We start from the raw sequence: 22,119 nt of genomic DNA, 5'->3' as shown, positions 1-22,119 counted from the left end.
ATCAAGAAGACAAACGGGGAATGTCTCTACTTTGTTTAATTAGCCACCTAATCCAGTACGCAGCCTCATCCTTCCTCCCTCCCTTTATCTACTCTCTCTCTCCCCCTTCTCCGCCCACCTTTTCTCTATATCTTCTTCCATCCCATATTCACTCACAGCTTACTCCTCCTGTCCAAACTCCCCGGATGCGTGCCGACCCTCAACCTCGCGCCTCCATCCAGCGAAATATCCTCCCCGTTAACATAACTCCCCGCCCGAGAACACAAATACACCACCAACCCCGCAATATCCTCGGCCCTACCCAGTCTGCCCATGGGATTCTGCGCGCCCACCACGTCCTCGCCGCCCAGGTAGTCAATCTGGGGGTTCGCGAGCCGCGAGGGGAAAAACCCGGGGGAGATGATGTTTGTGGTGATGTTTTTGGGCACGAGTTCCAAGGCGAGGTTGCGGCCTAGGTGGTGCGCGGCGGCTTTGGAGACCGAGTACATGATCGCGCCGCGGGCGCCGACGTGGGGCACGATGATGCCGCCGACGGAGGAGGTGATGAGGATTCGGGAGGGGGAGGACGGGGTGGCGGCGCTGGAGAGGAGGGGGACCATGCTGTTGCTCACATTATCAGCCCCATGTCCATTTCTCGATAAAGTCATCCACACGTCGTGGTCACAAGATGGTGGTATGACGCAAGATCAAGAGGGCACGGAAAATCAACAGAGTGAAGGAACAGCGCCAGTTGATCAGCAGCACACAGAAAAACAGAAAGAGGGAGAGACAGGGTGGGTAATACGCACAGCCTGCACAAATTGAAAACCCCCCTAACATTCAAATCCAACGTCTTTTCGCTCTTCCAATCCTCAAACGTCTCGAACGGTCCCCCCCAACTCGCCGCGGCGTTGGCGACCAAAATATCCAACCCCCTGCCGGGTTTCTCATCCTTCTCAATCTCGGCCTGTACGTCGCGGACAAAACGTTCGATCTCGTCCGTGTGGCCGACGTTGGCCGGAATGCTGACGGCCTTCCCGCGGATGTTGGGCAGGGCGTTGAGTTGGTCCACGGCCTGGGCGAGGTTGGAGGCGTTGCGCGCCGTGATGATCACCTTGGAGCAGCCGGCTTGGAGGAAGGCGGTGGCGCAGTAGAGGCCGATGCCGCGGGAGCCTGTTCAGAGAGGGAGGACATTGTGTGTGAGTGGTGAGATCAAGAAAGCATTCATTTTTTGTTGGTTTGAGCTCAAATTTCTTTTTTTCTTGGGCCTTTTTTGCTCCTTTTTTGGAGGAAGAGAAGGGGCATAGAGAAAAGGGAGTAGACGAGACCGTGACGGTGATCGATGAAAACCCTCTTGTCTTTCCTGTCTCTACCCATCCCCCCCAAAAGTCCATTCAAAGCCCTTGTTTTGGAGTTGGGACACGCATATCGCAATCGACAAAGACGGAGACTGTGTTTCAAAGGAAGAAAAGAGTTTTTTTGGGAACGTACCACCAGTGACGACGGCAATTTTCCCATCCAGCCTGAACAGGCTATCAAAATCCTTGATGGCCGCCATTTCTTTTGCAATGCAAAGCCCCCCAGCCTTTCTCCTGCCCTTTTGATAATCTTTGCCGAGGACCTTCGAACACACACAAACAAGAGAAAAGTCGAGAGGGGAAATCCCACGGCCCCAAAGTAACTCTTTCTGTGGACTCCCTGGGTCCCTCTTCTTTCTTTTTCCTTCTCTCGCTTCGAGCTCGAGGCCTCAGACGCTCAGTTCCCCTTTCCCTTTGAGAAAGGAGGGTGAAAGAGAGAGAGGAAAAAAAGGGGAATGAATTCAATAAAAGTGAGAACGCCTGGTGAGCGTTGTCGCTTCCGGACTGAATAAACAAAACAGGTGAGGACTTTTCGCTTTTGTGTCGTCTTTCCTCGTGCCTTTTCTTCTCTCAAAAGTTAATATCTATAATGTCTTCCCCTTGACAGCCCTTTCGTGCAGATAACTCTCCTTCTGGTTGGCGGAGTGTTACGTGGACTTCGTTTCGATGGGAACAGAATTCTCTTGACGGTGGTCTTAAGTTACTAGATAGATGTGGGCTGGCGTGTATAACACTGTTCACTCAAGGATCGGACAGTGCCGAGGATATCCTCAACGACATGAAGCTCAGTGACTTACCAGGAACTGGTGCAATACAAGCAACATGACACGAAAGACGCTGACTCGCTCGAAGATGGGGAAGTTGACGAGGCTGAGCCATGGCCCGAAAACCAACCTCGGCCATAGACTGGCCAATCATACGTACCGAATCCATTCGTAAGGCTGCGAGGCCGTCATATTACTATGAGTCTACTGTACCTTTTACCAGCTGTTGACTGATGCTTTGTGTCATATCATAACTCCCTATACCCTGCTTCGAGGCCAATGCAATCACTCTTGCCATCGAGCGATACTAAAAGCTCACGTTCCACCGAAACAACCCATCAATTATCCTTGCAAACTTACAACAATCGATCCAAGCTTCCTCTTTGCACCAAGTCCTTGCTAAATCTGCGAGGCACAGCCGGAAAGGCTGCTCCGTCAACCGTCGCTCGAACATGGTCGTGCCTATCTGCGCTCGATCTTCGTCGAGGCTTGCTGATGCTACGCCGATACCTCGGTCCCTCAGGGTTCGTCTTGGACCTTGATCTGGTGATAGCAGATTCCTTGGAGAGCATTGGTCTCGGAAATGCCGAGACATTGCCCCTCTTCCCGATGCCGGGACTGAGATTTCCAAAAGCGTCTTGCTTTGGACCAGCAGTTGGATCCGCCACAACGTTGGTGTAGCTAGGCTGATCTTTTGACATGCGTAGGCCGTCGCCTCGTTTGTTCTCCCCACTCGGTCTCTTCTGGGGCCACTGGCTCCGTTGTTGTCGATTTTGGAGCTCTCTCTGCCGATTGATCATGTTTCGTTCATGCTCACTTAACATGACCTTTCGAGGTGGCGAATCAGGAGGTATCTCGAACTCGGATTCTGAAAATCCTAATCCAGATGTCGAAACCTGGAGCCGAGGCAAGCGGGGACCCGATGGCTTTGGAGGAGAACAGTTATCAGGCATGATGTGGCAGTGGTAACAGCTCGGATGCCTCTGAAGATGGTGGTGTGACGATGACGCCATACTTGGGCGTCCGGGAGCGACATTCTCGTCTGTAGTCGTACCGAAGAGACCTCCCCTGCAATGCGTGTGGACATGCGCTAACCGTCGAGGAGACCTGTCAATGTCATTTGCTAGGCTGTCTAAGTCATCCTGGGCCATTAGCCTCTCCTGTCTCATACGCTCGGCGGACCGTTGGAGGGGAGCTGTAAATGCTTGCCCTGGGTAATGGGCTGAATGACTAGGACCAGAAGGCGGTGCTGGTACTGTTTTGGACCTCTTGGCTTCGATGGAAGCGGCCACCTGAGCGAGCGAGTTTGGTAGGATATCCAATGAGTTGATCGGAATGATGGTTACAGGGAGCTGGACCGCCACTGTCTTGAACATTTTTACCGTCACAACGACGTTGACAAAATATCGAACTTCGAAATACCTCCCGGTGCTGATGGTAACGTGTCCGCGAGGTGCTTCCAGCTCAACTGTGCGAACATCTGAAGAATGAGACGGCACTCCCTTCCAAGTGCTTGATTTCTTCAGTGTGGTTCCGCTCACCACCTCGGCGTCTGTTCGTTTGGGCAGACGGAGATAGTTTGCGCTCTTCTCTGCAGTGCCAGCTGGAGCGTGTGTGTACCAGAGCGTCGTCTTCTCCAGCTGAACCTCGATTTTCTTGACCGACTTTGCCGTGTTGTTTGCAATGTGGACATCGATAAAGATCAACGACCCGTTGACCCAGGTCTGGCGATGGAGGCCAGCGGTCAGCTTCACTGTTTGAATATCAGGCTCTCTCGCCAGGTACAGTGTATCCGCGGCCAGGAGGGGACTCGCTAGACTGGCCAGTGCTTTCTCTGGGTCGTGAACGGTGAGCATCTGAACATTCTATGTCTGTCTGATCACAGTTCTTTTGTCTCCGGTCTTGACCACGATTGAAGGACACAGCAGGTACCGAATAGAAGCTTGTCTGGAAAAGTACGGAGGAGGACCTAGCCTCAGAGGCAGGTTAACGCAGAACGGAACAACCGACGTCGCGGACCTCATCTCCCACCACAGATCTGCGCCAGGTTCCGGGTCCTGCGACGTGACCAGGGAGGGTGGAGGAGGATTCTCTCTATCAAACAAGTCCGTTGCAAGCGACAGAAATACCCAGCGTCGGCCGTCGTTGATTTCTTCCACACCAATCACATCGATGCAAGCTTTGGATATGTAGATCGGCTTCGTCTTTGGCTTTCTTACTACTCCGCCATCCACTTGGATGGTGAGTTGTCCTTCCACAGTACCACCTCCCACAAAAAGTGGTGAGGGAAGGCTGACCGAAAGCTCCACTCGAGGGTGACGACTGCTGCCATGGTCTAGGACTTCATGAGGCGGCGAGGTGCGAATGAAGGTGCGTGCAAGGGCAGGGCGGAGGGCTTCAGATGACTGAGCCGCACGACCTATTGATCGTCGAACCGGAGACTCGGCTCGAACTTTGTCGCGGACCAGTGTCTCTGTACCGTCCAGCTCGGAGACTTTCCAGGTGGGAAATTCGTGCATCGACGCTTGAACAGGACCACCCAGACTCCGCGACAGAATGCTGGCCGACGACGTCCGTTGGGGGACGGGCCTATGGGGCAGGCTGACTGCGCTTGCGGCACGACTTCCCAAGCCCGTTGTATGATTCTTGGTGTCAGAACGAAATGCACTTGGTGTAAGATACTCGGATGATGTAGTATGTGAGAGCGCGTCGGATTGACGGGCGGGGGTAGTGGGTCTGTCGATGCAGCCGTCATTCCACTCTGTTACCGAATGGCCATGTGTCGCCATCTTTGAAGATCCGGAAACTTCTCGAATGTTTGAAAGCTGATGGACTCGATGCCGAGCGAGAGCAGGTCTGGGGCGGGTGGATGCCTCCATTGAAGCGAGCGGAAGTCGGGCTAGCTTTCCATCACCCGTCGACATTCGTTTAGGCAGATGGACTTGTATTCGAGAGATCTGAGTCTTTGTGAGCGAGGCCTGCAAGAAGACGCGAGGCAAGAGAAATCGTCTCTCAACTCACCTTCAGTCGTTCAGTCCTCCATCAGGGCGCGGTTGATCCAGTCATGTGCTAGGCATGTGGCTAAAGAGGTTCCTATTATCTGTCAAGTAGCAGTCTCGGTTCGTAAAACAAAGAAATGGGTGTTGAGCTACAGCGGCTCTCTTCCTGCTTTTCAAGAGAGCAAGCCACGAAACCTCACAGGAGAGGAGACTGTGAGAGAACAGGCACCCAACACATGCACTTGCACTTGCACTTGGACCTTGTTCGGATGATGCAGGAGACAACGACGAGTACCGCACCTGCCTGTGCGGGAACGTAAACAAGAAGGTGGTGGTAAGTCCAGTCTCCAAGGTGCTTCCGAATTCCGAACGTTGCACATCCAACAAGCACTCACCGAATAGGATGCATTGGACTTTCTCGTCTCTTCTCAAGCACACAAACGCATGGCTACATTCACAAATCCAACACAACCTCTTGCCTCGTTAGACTAAACTGAGTAGGTGCTGTGGAGGAACCAGCGGACAAGCGGCACACTCGAGCTTCCCGAGCGCTTCGGGTTCGCAGTCCAAGTGACAGAAAACATGCATAGTGCAGGTGATCGCCTGCTGAAACTGCTTAAGTTTGGTCTCCTCGGTTCCCTCCCACAAAGTCATGTGTGCAGTTGGCGGTGAATGGACAACCGATCCCTGGGAGGCGCAAGGAGGAGGTAGGAGTGTCGAGACTTGTGCAAAGGGTCTGGAAATGATGCTGGTTGAGGCTTGAGCTGGAACAATCGTCATTGCCTTTCCCACACCCTCACCTTCGTCCTCAAACAAACACGGGGTTCATACCAAGGGATCTACCCTCACCATTGACGCAGATTTAGTCCACGGAGAAAGACGACGCTTGAAGAGCGGGGAAGCCACCTAGGGCAGGCTAGGGCAGGGTGCGTGGGTGCGCAGGGACCCCGGAAAGCCTAGGGTTGGGCTCACTGGGCTCATTAGGCTAGCCTGGCCCTCCAGCAGCGCTGCTGTTGGTTGAATTAGGCTCATCTGACGCAGCCCGGCGCTCGCCTGACGTTGGATCAGCCTTGTTTCACTTTTCCTGTTTGACGGCTAGTACGTGCCGCTAAGCTACTTCAAGGCACAGTTTGCGGGCACTCTCGTCTATCATTGGTTCCCGCACATGGAAACCGCGGCGAGAAAATTTTTTCCCACGTGGCGCAAGTCCGCCTTCCCTCCAATCCCGCCCCAAGATTCATGGCGTGGTTTCCATCCTCCTCCGGCCTTCGAGAATGAAAACTTTTTTCCCTCTCGTGGAGGCCCCCTCAAGCACGAAGTATGGCCTAAATGCTTTGACCTGCGTTGTCGGCCTTTGACACGCACCCAACAGGGACCCAGGGCGCGGCGCTGGAATATTTTCCGTACCATCCACCTGCCCAGACTTGACCGCCTCATTTGCAAGTGGATGGCGCAACGATCGTCTGGTTCTCCTCACCTTCTCGTTCCATCCAACTTGCCTGTTTGAGCATTCTCTCTGCCTTCTCGGATGTGCCACCCCCGGCTTTCTTTCTTTTGTTCCCAGCCCGAAGCTCATATCACGGCCTGGATTAGTCGAGCTGGGGTTGACCAGGGCGTGACCCACGGGAAAACAGGGACGGAGCCACCACTCTTGGATCGCTTTTGCAACCACTTTTCATAAGCCTTGCTTTTGCCTCCCACTCCATCCCGTGCTCCTCCTCCTCCCGTAAAAATTCTGTTAGCTCATTTGATTACCTCACCCCCGTTTCACCTCCAGGCTGTTCATTGCACCTTCATCTCTTATCTCTGTTTCCTGCTGTCAACTATCTCTCTGTTTTACGTGTTGGATATCATCTCACCTAACGCGGCACGCGCGTATCGTTGTTTTGCCCCTGGTCGCGTATCTCGACAATCGATCTTCTTATCGGCGCTTATGCCAGGCACATTGCATTAGACCCGGTTGCGTGGAGAAGGAATGGGCTCTGTCGCAAACACCGACGTCACGCTACCCGACTCTGTGGTGCCGAAACGGGAGTCGAGTGGTGAACGATATTCTTCCTCGCCAGCCTCGAGCCCGGAGCCGGGGGATGACGCAGGAGGCGACGAGGCTCACACGTCGAAAGAGCCTGCTCCTGCGCCGAAGCGCAAAGGAGGTAGAAAGCCGGTAAGTCCTTGGGAAGCATTGCCGTAATAGATTGGACTACTGGACTCACTTGACGGCACAGATTTATGCGACCTCAGAGGAACGCAAACAACGTAACCGCCAGGCGCAAGCGGCTTTCCGCGAACGAAGGACCGAGTACATCAAACAACTCGAAACCACCATTCAGCACCATGAGGAGACTCTCCAGAATCTCCAGCAGAGTCACCGCGCGGCGGCCGACGAGTGTCTAATGCTACGGTACAAAAACTCGTTATTGGAACGGATTCTGCTTGAGAAAGGTAAAATCCTGCTCTACGCTTTCGCGCCGAGGTCCAATCCTTAACTCTTTCCTGCCAGGCATCGATGTCCAAGCCGAACTCGCGCTCAAAGGGAGTCCCACCCTTCGACCACATCGCGCGCCTCCCGTCACTGGGCAGGCTTCACCAATGCAAAAGGCCATGCTCAGCAGACAGCAAGCGAGACCTCGAACTTCGATGGCCCCCCCAATCCAGACTGTAAATCCTCCTCCCCATGTCGGAGGTACGCGAAATTTCGCAGGCTCACCCACAGCACAGCCCACTCCTCCTTCACAGCACTCCTCGCCTTCCACAGCAAGATCGCCCGGTTTTGCTTTGCAAGGTGGGATGACCTCACCCGCGATGGAGATAACAACTCAGCAACCTCAACAGCAGCTCCAGGGCCGAATCTTACCTCCGCCGCATCGCAGCTCGTTTCTTGCGCAGCCTAGGCACCAAGGACATCCCATGTCTGGGCAGAGCATGCCGCAAGCTTACCCTCCACGAACCGAACCAGAGAGCTACTATCCAGCCTCTTTCCAGAAACACTACACTCAACTCGGCAAGCTGACCCGTTCCATTGTCCCCCTTTTCCGCATGTGGAGCTTTGTTCGTCCTAGACTGATTCCGTGAGTACAGAGCAGGAGTACGATGCGCAAGCCGATATCATGGACGATATGGACGGCGACGACGTCGATACCGATAGCTTCATTCCCAACTTTCGCCTCCCTCCTACCACGACGACAGCGAGCATGTCCATGGGTATGCAAGCCTCACCTCCGACGACCACTAGTGCCGCAAGTGACGGTGGAGGAGGCGGCGGCGGCGGCAGCATGGTCATCGATCCATACGACCCCATGCTGGATGCTGACCCTTTCGGTCTGACAGCCAGCATGCATTTCCCCAACCCTTACACCTATTCACCCACACAAGCCAGGAGGTGAAGATGTGAGCATTTTAGCCACGAAAAGTATTTCCTCATTGCTATCTGAGCATGAGTATCTTCATTCATGAGTATTCACACAACTGGGCATTTGAGCGACGGTGCATTGGCTGCCAGCCGGGGGGCCGAGGCTGAGGCGACGGGGTTGTTTATGTGTATGTTCGATTTTGTTCCGAGCGACACGCAGATTCATGACCATGGCAATTTTGCTACTTTCTTGTAGACACGTATTGCACGAACAAGAAAATAAACATACTGTAGTGCTTTCTTTGCGACTTTGCTTCTCGTAGTTACCTACCTAGTAGGTACCCCATGGGCAGCCGGCAGCCAGCAACCAAGTTTGCTCCATGCCCTAGCCCTAAGAAATGCCAAGATTTCTCCAAATGTGGTTAGCGTGTCAATTGATCCTGTTGCGAAATCTGCGCATGATGATTTCGCTCTGCGTCCGAGGTTCTGGCTTGAATTTCAACACCGCTCAATCAGACCCAACTTCATCTCGACACGACAAGGTCCTACTACGTGGTAGTTGAGGACGTTGTCTTGGTCGAGCGTCTCACCCTCCTTCTCCTCAAGTTGGAGTTTCATTAACAGGAAGCCTTCACGGAAGGCGCTCGAGAGGAAAACGTCATGGCGGACGTCAAGAGCAAGGTGAGCATCAGCCGAACATGAACCTCCCTCTGCCCAGTTCCTCATCATTATCGTCGTTCAATCGCTGACCGCAATCTCTCTAGAACCTCTACGAGCTGTTGGGTATGATTCTCCGCCTGCGCCACTGGGTTCACCGCAGTTGATTTTGATAATTCAGGAAATACTTCGGATCAAGATTCTGACCGCGAGCCTGATCCACCTACAAAGGCCATTGACAAGCCAGTCGCTCGTTCTGGGAAACGCGATGCGCCCAAGGAAGCCCCAGCTGCTCCGACCGAACGTGCGAATGTAGCTCCCCGCGGTCGGGGTGGTCATCCTGGAGGTGGCTTCAATGACAACGAAGCAGGTATACACAACTCTTCAATTGGAATATCAAAGGGAAAACTACATGATGCTGACTGTTCAACAAGCTTTCCGCAACAGAGCCACAGGCAGGAACTACAACCGTGACCAGCCTACCGAAGGTGGTGGTGAGGATGGCTATGGCAACCGTCCTGGCCGTGACCGAGGCCCTGGCGTGCAACGTTATGGTCGCGGTCCACGTGGACCTCGTCGAGGAGGTGATCGCCACAGCCGCACCGGCGTAGCGTAAGTGCACTTTGAGCATGCCTCATTTTCCCAGGCTGACCAAACAAGCAACCACCCAAAACAAGAGGGACATGGATGGGGTGAAAACACTGGCAACGCCGAATGGGCTGATGAAAAGGCGGGAGAAGCTCAGGCAAAGGAAGAAGAAAAGCAGGCGGGATGGGATGCTGGCGCCGAGAACCCAGCGTGGAACGAAAACGCCGAACCAACCACTATTCCTGAAGGCGGTGAGCCTGTTCAAGACGCTAACCCGGCTGCGGCCGAGGGCGAGGCCGAAGAGCCTCAGGATCACCACAAGTCTTATGCCGACTACTTGGCTGAGCAAGCTGCCAAGAGGCTCGAAGGACTCGGTCTCAAACAGGCTCGTGCACCCAATGAAGGCGCGAAAGAGAACAAGAAATGGACTGCCGCGAAGGAACTCACTAAGGCCGATGATGAGGACTATTTCAAGGGCGAAGAAAAGGGCAAGCGTGAACGCGAACGTGCACAGAAGAAGGAGTTCCTCGACATTGACTACAGCTTCAAGGAGCAGCCACGTGAGTCCCGTGGTCGCGGTGGCCGTGGAGCTGGGCGAGGACGCGGAGGAGACCGTGGAGAGTTCCGCGGTGGACGTGGCCGAGGACGCGGCGATCGTGGTGACTATCGCGGTGACCATCGTGGCGACCATCGTGGCGACCATCGTGGCGAGTATCGTGGACGTGGCCGTGGTGGCCGCGGCGATGCTCCACCGGTGGCTGTCGACGACGAATCTGCTTTCCCCAGTTTGGGTGGAAAGTAAAGTCGGTCGTCGCTGTCGTCCATCCTCCAAAGCAACAAACGCCCAAGGTCACCACCTACCATTCTCTTCGACACGAAAAACCCCCATCGACTTTTGTACTATGTAAAAGGCAACACTCGTTGACTCGATCGCGTCAAACTACTGTACTGGCGACTTCGGAGGCAGAGAGCAAAGCATTTGCAAGGAGAAAGATCGGATTTTGTTTGACCAAATGGCACTGAATCACACCAAAAAAGGGCATTTGCGCAGCAGACGGATCCAATGGAGAAGGAGGGATTTTGTTCTACCATCTCGAGCAATTCCATCTGGCTAGCTTGGAATTCGTGTAAGATAGGAATTATCCTTCCTTGTTCCTCCAGAAGCCGTTGCATCCAGAATGGGATTTCACTTGATCCTTTATCGTGATCGTGTCTTGGTCAGAAGTAATTTCTGTGCCACCACAGTCTCGTCTCTTGAGCTTGTACCTGGTAGCAGGCTGATTCATTTCCCGACTAGTTGCTGACCGAACAACTGCCGCAAGGTGACGAGAAGGCAGGACGTATGAGTGTGTCTATTCTCTTCTGATGTCGTATCACCAGGGAACCGTTTTACCTGGTGATGTTTGCGAGGTGTAGTATGTATCCCTCTGTATCATTCGTATCCCCCTCTTCATCCTAATCCTCATCGACGGCGACCCGACGATCAAAAATATCCCGCTTTCAGTCGTCTCGGCTCCATGTCGGCAGTTGACAATTTCGGCATCAGGATGTTTTGATTTGAGAGAGGCAGTTGCTGAGTTCGGTCAGCTTGGTCCACAGAGAGAGAGAGTCGCGCAGGACGGAGATCGCTGTCGGCAGTTGCACCTCGAGATCATCTGCCGAACGTTGGCTGCGGCAGCCAGCCAGATCCGTCATTTCCCCAAGCTCAAGGCTCCGTTGTCTACTCTCCTTGTGCTGCTCAGCTTACCACAGTCTTCAGATGCTTGCTGCTATTCCAAGCCCTCGAGAAAGTCCATTTTCCTGATTCCACCCGCCGAATCTCAGACTCAGTGAGCCGCGCCACACCCCACATTCAATGCCGCTCTGAGCCGAGCTTTCCACTTGGACCCCAGACTTGCCTCTTTTGCTCGCCACAGGACCCTCTACTGGCTTTCGAAGTCCTGGAGGTCTGACTGGGAGCATGTGCCGTGACCCTCTCATGGCTGCTTCTGGGCAGGGCTGGTCGATGGACCCTGATAGATCATGACCTCTGGCGGACTGTCGATTCGCTGGCCTTGCGTCTTGAAGGTGCTACACTTTTGGTGTACGGCCCCCGCTCCATGGCTCCCCTCGTGCAAAAGAGAACTGCCGAAGCTCAATTAGCCACTTGACTCTTTCCAGTATCAGCTATGGGCTGTTGAGATCAGATGGACGGATCTTGGTTCTCAGTGTGACGGCACCATGGCTCGGTTTCGGGGGTGCCGTTTTGACGTCCACGGCACTGAAAGAACTTACATGACCTCGCTAGATCGCCTCGACTTATCCTATTTCCCTTCGGTTCAAGGTAGAAAACCATTGTCGTGAGCCCTCCTTCGCGATTCAGCCGCATTTTGACTCTTTGTCCAGCTACACTGTGTGATCATGATCGAATCCATTGTGCCGGCCATTGTCAATAACTGGCCCATAGCGCTGGCCGTTGTTGTTGTGGGCTATTTACTCAGCAATTATTTCAAACATGGCCTCAACAAGTATCCCGGACCAGTGTTGGCTAGATTTACGGATTGGTGGAGGTTTTTTGACGTATATGGCCGACGACCAGACATCACACACCTCAAATTGCATCGCAAGCATGGAGATGTTGTCAGACTCGGACCAAATTCCCTCTCGTTTGCAAGTCCTAAGGCGTTGAAGACCATCTATGGCCTGAACAAGGGATTTACCAAGGTATGGCCCCTTCCTATCTGTATTCTGGAAGCTACTGAACCGGCGCATTTAGTCTGGATTCTATCCAGTACAACAGGGCGTCAGCAAGGGCAAACGACTGCCTTCGCTTTTCTCCACGACAGACGAGTCATACCATGCAAACCTTCGCAGATCCGTGAATAACGCATTCTCGATGAGCCAGTTGGTCCAGTATGAGCCTGGCGTCACCGAATGTGTCGAGGTTTTCCTGGATCAGACGGAGAAACTCTATGCCAGGACCGACAAGGTCTGTGATTTTGCAGAATGGCTTCAGTATTTTGCATTCGACGTAAGTCCTTGGGATTGACCCCAGAACGGCCGGTTCTGACCATGTTCCAGGTCATTGGGTACATCACATACAGTAAGCGACATGGCTTCATCGAGAGAAATGAGGATGTCGACGGCATGATCGCATACCTCGGGAGGCTATTCTCCTATGTGGCTCCGGTGAGTTTCCTGCATCCCGAATGTTGCACGTCCAAGCTAATCCATCAGCAGATCGGACAAATGCCCTGGCTAGACCTACTATTTTTGAAAAATCCACTGGTTCTCTTGCTTGATCGACTTGGAGTCAAGCTCTTTGCATTTCCGGTTGCGACGTTTGCCGTTCAGCGAATGCAGGAGAGGCTGAAGGAAATGGAGGCGCAGGGCGTCGAGAAGGGAACCGAGAAGCCAGATCTACTGTCAATGTTCCTCAAGGCGCAAAATGACCGCCCGGAGTTTATGACCGATGAGAGGGTTCTTACCATGGCGATATCGATGGCGTTCGCTGGGTCCGAGACTACAGCTATCAGTTTGGCAGCTGTGTTTTACTATCTCCTCCGCAACCCCCGATGCTATCAGAAATTGATGCAAGAATTGGACGAAGCTGTCGAAGAAGGGAGGATTGCCGATACACCTACAGGAACGATCACGTGGGCCGAATCCCAACAACTCCCTTACCTTGACGCGTGCATCAAAGAAGCGTTTAGAATGCACCCGGCTGCAGGATTGCCGCTGGAAAGAATCACACCGCCGCAGGGGATTGAAATCGATGGACACTTCGTCCCCGGAGGCACGATTGTCGGCTGCAATGCGTGGGTTATCCACAAACGCGAAGAAGTTTTCGGATCCCAGATCGACAGCTATATTCCCGAGAGGTGGCTTAATGTTGGAAAGGAGCAGCTGAAGGAGATGAACGGCACTCTGTTCCAGTTCGGGGCCGGCGCCAGAACCTGCATCGGAAAGAACATCAGTTTGCTGGAGATGTACAAGTTGGTTCCGGCGTTCTTACGTCGATTCGAGGTGAGTACGGCGGAGAAAGGTTGATTCGACACAAGTGCTAGACCATAAGACTGACCTGGTCTCCACTTCAGGTTCGTTTCGATAATCCCAACAAGGACTGGAAACTACACAACGGTGAGTCTTCTCAAGATCGAGCCCTGCACTATTGGCGCTGATTCAGAATAGCTTGGTTTGTCAAAGAGCACGACTTCTACTGCCGCTTCAAGCCCCGGAAGATGCGATAAATGAGCACTTACAGCTTTCCACAATTCACGGCCTGTGAGGGAGATGGGGCGTCATTTTTGAGAGCCTGTCGGAGAACCGTCTTCCATGCCAGCAGTTTACGATCAAACCAAGTCGACATGATCAAGTCCCTTTCTGTGTTATCGAGACTATTTAGTCGAGAGGATGGGATGTTTGGATTGGAGTTTTGTATATACATATGCGTCCGTGGCGTCCCACAAAATTGAGCAGTCCCAATGTCACGGATGGTCGTGAGCTCTTCCAAACAAGAACAGTCCTTGTTATATTCCGCATTGTCTCCACTGGCTGACCAAGACAAAGCCCTCCTGCATCGAGCATTCGTCAGACAAATTGGAAATGCCCGCAAGGACTCGATGGTACCTCCTGTCACGTGACGCGGCCGAGTCTCTCGCCCGAGAGAACAATGAAGCTGCTTTTGACGCATCGCCAAAGCCTGAATAAACCCGATCTGTCTGGGGATTCGTGATCCTTGGATAGCCGAGACCCAGCCCAATGTCGCCATATCAACGCCCAACATCCTCTTTGAGGCTTGCTGATTGGTAGTGGATGGACGGCTGGCTGGGCTTCCTTTCCTACCTACCCACCTCTCTCCCTCCCGACATGCGCAAAGGTGGGATATCTGTATCTATGTATCAACCGCACGACCACGGACCTCGGCCACCACTTGCATTTGCCTAGGAGCCCCCCTCTCCTCTCCAGAAGTACTCCACCTATTTAGATACATTCCTAGGTATGTGCTTGTATGGCTTTGTATGCTGGTTGATACCTACCTGCAGAGGGAATTCTCCAATCAGGCTGAGAAAAACACCCTCGCACCTTGTGGTCCCCCCACCTCTGGCTCTTGCTTACCCACACATCTTCTCGCAACCCTTACCCAGCATAAGATTCTATGCACTCTCTCGTATGCAGGTCAGATCAGCCGGCCCGTATACGCAGTTGCTGTTAGACAAAGCCGCCTTGCTCGAATGCTGGTACTGGCGTACTAGTAAACGACGTTTATGTCGGATAACAATAATACCTTTCCACGGACGGGGGAGTCGTCTCAGCGCGGCAAGAGCTGCCAGCCCGCCGTATACGGGGGTACCTAACCTACCGTAGGACTAGATACGCTCGATACATAGCTATTACATTATTCATACGGAGCCCTCCGTCCTTTGTCGGCCGAGTCATTCATCGGGGCCCGATGCCCGTCCGCGTCGTTTAAGTACCTTAGGTTGGTACTCGTATTGCCCTTGCATTAGCACCGAGTCACATACTAGGTATGTAGGGTGTTGGGGCCAACCATTCATCTTTCTTTTTACAAAGGAGCTAACCCGCAGATCAGAAGAAGTCATTGGACACCAGCCGTGAGGCGGGGCGCCCGAAACAGATATCAAAACCTCTACTACTGCAAGCCTTTTTCTGTTTGTAGCTAGCCGTTGGGCGGAGGTTTGGGAGGCAGCTTCCCTCATGCCCGCGGGACTGCCGCCTCTGAGGAGTCTGGACAGGTCCCCCAATACCCGGTACAAGGGGGGTCCCATTAGCCGTGCATTGGACAGATAGGATGGCCGGACCGAGGGTGCTCAAAATGATTTTTAATTCAATTCGTTGTTGCGTGATCTTGCGATCTGTTGTGGTGTTAGTACAGACGGTGAAGGTAAGGCTCTGGAAAGATAAAAGGCCGCGTCCGGAACCTGCTTTTCAAACTGGCAGGTCGTTTTTCTCTTCTTCTTCTCAACTCCTCCTCACATCGTTCTCGAGTGACTTTTTGCAATTGGTGGTGGTTTTTGAACAAATAGTTGTCTTACCGTTGGTCGACACTTGTTTCGATAACACTCAACAAACTCACATATATTTCCGTCTTCAATAACAAACCAACCATGGGCAACCTCGACGCCTTCCTGGACCTCGTCAAGGGCCGCCGCTCCATCTACACTCTGTCCCAGGAGTCGACCATCCCGGACTCCAAGGTCGAGGAGATTGTCAAGTTCGCCGTCACGTGGGCGCCCTCGACGTACAACGTGCAGTCGGCGCGCGCGGTGGTGCTGTTCAAGGAGAACCACGCCCAACTCTGGGACATTGTCAAGAAGCACATGGACCAGGTGCCCCTGGATGAGGGCATGCGCGGGTACATGAACGGCCGGATCGCCGGGTGGAAGGGCAGTTATGGCACGGTTCTGTGGTTCGAGGACCAGACGGCCTTGGATGGCTTGGGGGAGAAGAATCCCATGGTCAAGCCCATGTTGACTGAATGTGAGAGAGCACGCCCGATGACCGTTTTGAGGGGAGCTGGTTTGGGGCGAGGCGGTGTGCTGACCACAGAAATTCCTTCTTGCAGGGTCTGATCATTCCACTGGTATGCATCAATTCATCGGTAAGTCAAAACCTGGGTCCCAGCACCGATCGTCAGCAATCGTGTTGGCAACATACTGATCCTTTTCCTTTCTTTACGCAGTGTGGACTGCCCTCGAAGCTGAGGGTCTGGGCGCCAATCTCCAACACTTCAACTTCCACCCCGGCATCACCGCGGACATCAAGTCCACGTTCGATATCCCTGAGGCGTGGAAACTCAAGGCTCAATTGGTGTTCGGCAAGCCGACAGGTGGACCCCAGGACAAGACGTTCGAGCCGATTGAGAAGAGAGTCATGGTCAAGTCGTAAGGTTGTGCGAGGTGGCAAAGGGGCAAAAGAGGCGTCGACAGCTCTCAAATGCCCTCTATGACTTCTTGATATATGTGTCGCTTTTTATCAGCGTGTTGCTAGTTAGAGAGTTCTCTCATTGCACTGCAACGAATCTAGAAGGATACCTGCAAATCGCATTGACAGAGAAGACGGCACATCGACACAGACGCGTTTGCAACACTAGACGTTCCCGTTGACGCGGCAGACGCGCACTTTACATAGGAGACCCGAACGGATGCGAGATCAGGGGGCTATAGAGTGAAAGATCATACCACTGAACCCGATCAGCTGCACTATCCACCCGTTACCGAGCACGAGGTACTTGTAGGCTTGTAGCTCGTAGCTGATTATCAATGGCAACCCCTGGATGGAGCGAGATGCTCGCATTATTTCCCGAGGCAGCGCCATGGAACCCAATGCGGCATGGAGCGTCTTTTCTTAGCCCAACCGTCTCGCCGTCTCACTCCACACGGTGGCCACTCAACGTTCATGTTCAACGTCGCAATCTTCAATCCTCATCCATCCTCTTTCCCCTTATTGCACCCATCGCTGTTTTCCCGCCGCTCGTTAAATCCATCACCCTGTTCTGTGGTTTCTCTTATACCGCTTTTAGAGATTCTTTTATTCGCCCAATTGCCTCCAGGCAAGTCCCGCATGAAAGGGAAAAGGGGGAAGATCATCACTGAACCGTCCTGCCTGACCGGACACCTCGGAGTATTCTGACAGCGGGTCACACACAGACGGCCCCCTATTACGCCAACTCCCAACTGCTCACGCGAGCGGATGTTGTGAGCACACGTTTACTCGGTACATTGGAGATTCTCAGCCACTTGTTCAATTACTTTGTATAACTTAGACCACTGCATTCATCATATTTTTCTTTCCTTGCGACATAGCAACTGGAACGCCAGGTCCAGATTGTCAAGATGCACGGGTCTTTCCTGTCGCTGCCGGCCACGCTGGCCATCTTACTCCTCAGCGTACTCGCCACTGCTTACCGGCCCCTCCAATTCGTCAAGCACACTGGCCAATCCGGCCGTGCGGATCAGGCTTTCAGTATGGTCAACTACTTCAACGAGACGACGCAACAATCCGACCTCTATGTCCGCATGTGGATGTTCCGGTACAAGGACTCCAACAAGGGCTGGGCTGCCCTGGGACTGGGCCCGCGGATGAAGGGGGCCATGATGTTCATCATCTACGGCGATCCGCTGTCTGAGGATAAAGGCATGACCCTGACGGTGAGGACCGTCGACGGACACCACCCGCCCCGACCCACGGACGACATGAAGGATTTCTACAGCGGCGATGTCCCCGAGGTCGAGGTGGTGACGGCCCATTTCGAGGACTATACCGGTGAATGGTACTCTGATCAAATGCAAGCGAAGCCCTCGCACCTGGGCATCGCGGACTTCATCGTCCGCGGATACGACCGATGGGGCGCCGCGGAATTGGGGGTCCACAACGACACCACGAAACAGGCTATGATCTGGAGTTCGAATTTCCGACAAGACTTTGAAGGCGACTTTTCCGTGGACAGGAACATCGATATGCACCAGTTTGGTCTGGGGTTCGGGTTTTTGTGGGTGGATCTGCTGAATGCGAGGAGCGACGTCGCGTTCTTTGGCGACATCAATGAATTGAACGATCACTCGGGAATCAGTGAGACGGCGGAGCCCAAGCCGCCGACTGAGGATGAATTGAAGAAAGGCGATGAGATTATTGCGGCCCAGACTGGTGGGGGCAGCGCAGGTGAAGGTGACTCGAAAGAAGCGGTACCAGAAGAACCTGCGGATAAACCCGATGATTCAACTCCACCTGCAACAGATGCCAAACCCGATAGCGACGCTACCACGCCTGGCGCGGACGATGGCAGCAAGGTCGAACAGCCCGTCAAGACGGTCAAGCAGTGGAACATCAGATCGATGATGTGGTACGTATATCCCCCTCGTCTCTACCTTCATGCTTTCCTATGTGCACCCCCTTTAAACCACCACTAACCACTCATGCACAATAAACAGGCATCTCCACGGCTTCTTCATGACCATGCCCTTCCTGATCGGCTACCCATTGGCAATCTACCTCCTGCGCTCTCCCCGCACGAGCGCCGCCGGCACGGCCTTCAACTACCACTGGACGGTCAACGCGCTGTCCTCGATATTTGTCTCCATCGGCGCGCTGATCGGCTTCGTCACTTCGCGGAGCATCTCCATCACGCACCAGTACGTCGGCATCCTGATCGTGTGCGCCCTGGCCGCCCAGCTCGTCCTCGGGTGGCGCCACCACGTCGTCTTCGTGACCAGCGGCGGCCGCAAGACCTGGATGAGCACCGTGCACGTCATTCTGGGAAGAGTCGTCTTCCCCGTCGGCGTCATCAACGTCGTCTCCGGCCTAATGCTCCGACAATACGGCTGGCCTGTCATTTCGCTCTGCGTGGCCCTCGCCGTGGTCGAGGTCGTGGTCTTGACGCTCGTGGTCGGCCAAGCGAGGAATCGGAGACCCGGCGCAATGCAGAAAGGCACCGCGGCACCCACGGCCGACGAAGCGGAAGAGTATTTCCAACTCGCTGGCGACGACGATGACGATGATGAGTTTAGTGACGACGACGGGGAGACGGGGAGGTTGAATGCAGAGGAGAGGGCCAAGAAGGAAGCCGAGCGCGACGAGCAGAGGAAGAAATTGGCAAAGTTGGATCGCGTTTAGGGACACTACACGCACCTACACCTCGGGAGGTGATTTCGTTTGGATTGGAACCATGGACATGGACATGGGCATACCGAGTACATGCATGACAGGACCTATATCTAGGATATGGGGAAAACTCCTTTTTTATCTCGGAAAGGGCTTCTTTTGAAATGTGTCAAGTAATTCCGACGAGGACGAGGGCCCTCTAGAGAAGTTTGAGGAAAATGTATATCTGAGTCTATTTTTGTCCAGCCCGGGGCTTAATTACTTTAAGGGGGCTTCAGTCGATTCAGGGGTTTGGAGCAGCTACTATTACTATTCTGGGGAAAAGGATAGAGAAGAACACGCTGAAAGTGGGGGGTTATTTATGGTATGCATACATACAGGCCAAATAGACTGACATATATTACATATGTAGTGATTCAAGAATGCTTCCGGATTGAGTACTAAAGCTAGAGCGCTGTATCGTCGACACGCTATGCTTCGAACCATCCCCGGCAAATGTATAGCAGAGTCAGGGTGCCCATCCATCTCTTGACAGAGGTTCGTTTTCTTTCGTTTCACGCGTAACTGAATGTACATTCATGGCATTTGGCACTCCCATCATAGTCCACCCACGATTTCCCTCCATTGTGGCACGAAATCTCCCAGAAAGTACGTCACCCATATCGTCACAGCGGCGATCAAAAGCCCGCTCAGCTTCTCCGTCCACGTGTGGAACCAGATGGCCGTCATCATGAGCATCCAAAAGTCCAGCACGACGACCGCATACAGAAAATACCGCGACCATATCCGCACCAGCGCCTGGGTTTCCGACTCCCATCCTCCGACGGCCTTGCGTTCTTCCTCGGTCATGTCGTGGGCCAACGCCGCGGCGGCTCGAGGCGAGACAGACGGGTGCGCGGAGTCCCGGTCGGCCATGTAGATTTCGTAGAGGAGAAAGGCCGAGGACAGAGCGAGCATGAAGACATGGCCTGAGATGTCGTGTCCACCGCGCCAGTCTCCACCTGCGGCTTTGCATGCGGGGCCCGAGGCGATCATGGTCATCTCAAGTGCGTCTTTCAGCCCGGTGGTGTTTATCGGTTGGAGCTCGCAGTGGCCGCCAGTGATGGTGAAACTTCGATCGACCAGCGCGGGTCCAAAACACCACTGTGTGGTTAGAAACCATGAAATGGTAACAAGGCCATAGCGCAGACTCGATTGTATGTAGTGTTTGGCCGCACTGGCTGGTGGTGGCCGAGTGGTGATTTGAAGCAGCAAGAAGGCTAGAGTTGTCCAAAACCAGCCAATTTTCACAAAGTATACGTTGATGATGTTGCGTTTGCCGGCAAAGTAGTTTGTCGAATGGAAGTGCGGGACGTTTAGGTCGGAGGTGATTCCTGGAGCGAGGGGTTCGGCGGATGGAGGACTGGCAACAGGGGAGAGCGAGGCGAAGAGGGAGCCCAGAGTGAGGATGACGGGATAGACGAGGAGAAGGTAGGAGGACGGCCTCTGCTGTGTGGAAGACATTGAGCGAGATGTAGTTGGCTGTGTGGCTTGTTGCTTTTCTTGCGTTGCGACTGTCCGGCCGTTGCGTTGTACCGCAGGCATGGTAGGAAGGGAACGGAGTGGAACACGGGGTGGAGGAGGGCAGTAATGTCAGCTGGAACGCAACATGGCCTTTCTAACAATTCCAGGAACAAAGGAGAAGTGTCCACAAATTGATGATGGTGGTGGCAGCGATGACGGGTGCAAGAGGAAAAGAATAAAGACCCGAAGCTGCAGTGGCTGTTTGGGCCAAATGACGTCAATTTTCTCGAAAGAACCAAAAGAACCGCCAGAACTTGAACTACATGATGTTACACTTTCAAACGCACTGCGATCGCTTCTTTGTCTCTGCCTCTCATTCTTCGCATCAGAGTTCCATCCATTTACCGCGGGCTGTATGTATTCTTCGTGCTCGCCGGATTCCCCCCTCCGTGTCCATCCTGTCGATGACCGCCCCACGAGAGTGAACGAGAGCTGCGATCCAGGTTGAACCAGATGAGGAGGACATGCGGCCACACACTGCAGACCTGAGGCTATCTCGGCGAGTGGCTCAAAGAGGTGGTGAAGGGACATGTCCTTGGATTGAAGAGCAATACCGCGTCCGTCGAAGAGAGGTTTATATCCCTGAGTATCCGGAGAGTGCTTCCGTATAAGTTCGGCATCAACTGCTCAAGAATATCGCATCCCTACAGGCTCACCCACGGCCATACCTTTCTTCGTCTGTTCTCTGGCTATATGCCTATCAGAAAATAGATCTGCAAATTCGAGCTTCCAAACCGTCGTCCCAGGCGCGCCACTAGACTGTGGCGCAGGGCATTGACCAGGCTGATTGGATTCTCCCATATATTCATGACTCTTGCATAACAGCCCAGCCGTGTCTATCGCCACTCGTGAAAACATAGTCCTGTGTGCCTGTGTGCCTTACCTCCTACACGGCTCCACAGAACGACAAGGTATATAATCAAATATCCAATCAGCACATTCAAGTAACATACCTGATGCTGTGCTGCCTGCGCCCGCTTTTGCAACGACATAGCGCTCAACCGGTAGCCTGCAGATCTACCTGCAGATAACTGGTTCGGTCTCGCGCATAACCGGTGACAAACCCCGAATGCAGGGATTGCCATATGGGACAAGACCGAGTAGACTGTCCAGAATCGTAGGGTCTGAATCCACTGTTGAAGGGGAAAAAAGAACATGTCTCCACGCAAATCAACAGTAGCAGGTTCTGGCAGCAGGCAGAAGGTGAAGTGCGTCTGATAGGAATTCTCAGCTTACCGGCGTCTTTGTCGCCTTTACAAATC

General features: G+C 53.5%; 8 protein-coding genes across 8 annotated transcripts; 5 read left to right on the top strand and 3 right to left on the bottom strand.

Moving 5' to 3' along the window:
• Nucleotides 1-152: 152 nt before the first annotated feature.
• On the bottom strand, nucleotides 153-1,537 carry Z520_03921 (uncharacterized protein; the record flags this gene model as incomplete). The annotated part of the gene is made up of 3 exons (XM_016774431.1): nucleotides 153-600; nucleotides 789-1,152; nucleotides 1,471-1,537. 3 exons carry the CDS (start codon nucleotides 1,535-1,537, stop codon nucleotides 153-155), a joined length of 879 nt encoding a protein of 292 aa, XP_016634358.1.
• Nucleotides 1,538-2,457: 920 nt separating this feature from the next.
• Z520_03920 (uncharacterized protein) lies at nucleotides 2,458-4,890 on the bottom strand (the record flags this gene model as incomplete). Its single annotated transcript, XM_016774430.1, has 2 exons — nucleotides 2,458-3,957; nucleotides 3,985-4,890. The coding sequence occupies 2 exons, from the start codon at nucleotides 4,888-4,890 to the stop codon at nucleotides 2,458-2,460; spliced, it is 2,406 nt and encodes an 801-aa protein (XP_016634357.1).
• A 2,185-nt stretch (nucleotides 4,891-7,075) lies between these two features.
• Z520_03919 (uncharacterized protein) lies at nucleotides 7,076-8,483 on the top strand (the record flags this gene model as incomplete). Its single annotated transcript, XM_016774429.1, has 4 exons — nucleotides 7,076-7,264; nucleotides 7,326-7,542; nucleotides 7,601-8,113; nucleotides 8,179-8,483. 4 exons carry the CDS (start codon nucleotides 7,076-7,078, stop codon nucleotides 8,481-8,483), a joined length of 1,224 nt encoding a protein of 407 aa, XP_016634356.1.
• Nucleotides 8,484-9,109: 626 nt separating this feature from the next.
• Nucleotides 9,110-10,496, top strand: Z520_03918 (uncharacterized protein; the record flags this gene model as incomplete). The annotated part of the gene is made up of 5 exons (XM_016774428.1): nucleotides 9,110-9,130; nucleotides 9,214-9,232; nucleotides 9,288-9,476; nucleotides 9,541-9,718; nucleotides 9,767-10,496. 5 exons carry the CDS (start codon nucleotides 9,110-9,112, stop codon nucleotides 10,494-10,496), a joined length of 1,137 nt encoding a protein of 378 aa, XP_016634355.1.
• A 1,598-nt stretch (nucleotides 10,497-12,094) lies between these two features.
• Z520_03917 (uncharacterized protein) lies at nucleotides 12,095-13,923 on the top strand (the record flags this gene model as incomplete). The annotated part of the gene is made up of 6 exons (XM_016774427.1): nucleotides 12,095-12,397; nucleotides 12,450-12,704; nucleotides 12,755-12,862; nucleotides 12,914-13,699; nucleotides 13,771-13,813; nucleotides 13,865-13,923. The coding sequence occupies 6 exons, from the start codon at nucleotides 12,095-12,097 to the stop codon at nucleotides 13,921-13,923; spliced, it is 1,554 nt and encodes a 517-aa protein (XP_016634354.1).
• Nucleotides 13,924-15,801: 1,878 nt separating this feature from the next.
• Nucleotides 15,802-16,582, top strand: Z520_03916 (uncharacterized protein; the record flags this gene model as incomplete). Its single annotated transcript, XM_016774426.1, has 3 exons — nucleotides 15,802-16,174; nucleotides 16,260-16,295; nucleotides 16,377-16,582. The coding sequence occupies 3 exons, from the start codon at nucleotides 15,802-15,804 to the stop codon at nucleotides 16,580-16,582; spliced, it is 615 nt and encodes a 204-aa protein (XP_016634353.1).
• A 947-nt stretch (nucleotides 16,583-17,529) lies between these two features.
• Z520_03915 (uncharacterized protein) lies at nucleotides 17,530-19,306 on the top strand (the record flags this gene model as incomplete). The annotated part of the gene is made up of 2 exons (XM_016774425.1): nucleotides 17,530-18,536; nucleotides 18,625-19,306. The coding sequence occupies 2 exons, from the start codon at nucleotides 17,530-17,532 to the stop codon at nucleotides 19,304-19,306; spliced, it is 1,689 nt and encodes a 562-aa protein (XP_016634352.1).
• A 585-nt stretch (nucleotides 19,307-19,891) lies between these two features.
• On the bottom strand, nucleotides 19,892-20,878 carry Z520_03914 (uncharacterized protein; the record flags this gene model as incomplete). Its single annotated transcript, XM_016774424.1, has 1 exon — nucleotides 19,892-20,878. One exon carries the CDS (start codon nucleotides 20,876-20,878, stop codon nucleotides 19,892-19,894), a length of 987 nt encoding a protein of 328 aa, XP_016634351.1.
• Nucleotides 20,879-22,119: the final 1,241 nt, after the last annotated feature.

Source organism: Fonsecaea multimorphosa, assembly GCF_000836435.1.
Source record: "Fonsecaea multimorphosa CBS 102226 unplaced genomic scaffold supercont1.6, whole genome shotgun sequence".
Lineage (NCBI taxonomy): Eukaryota > Fungi > Ascomycota > Eurotiomycetes > Chaetothyriales > Herpotrichiellaceae > Fonsecaea > Fonsecaea multimorphosa.
This window is presented reverse-complemented; position numbering and strand designations above follow the sequence as displayed.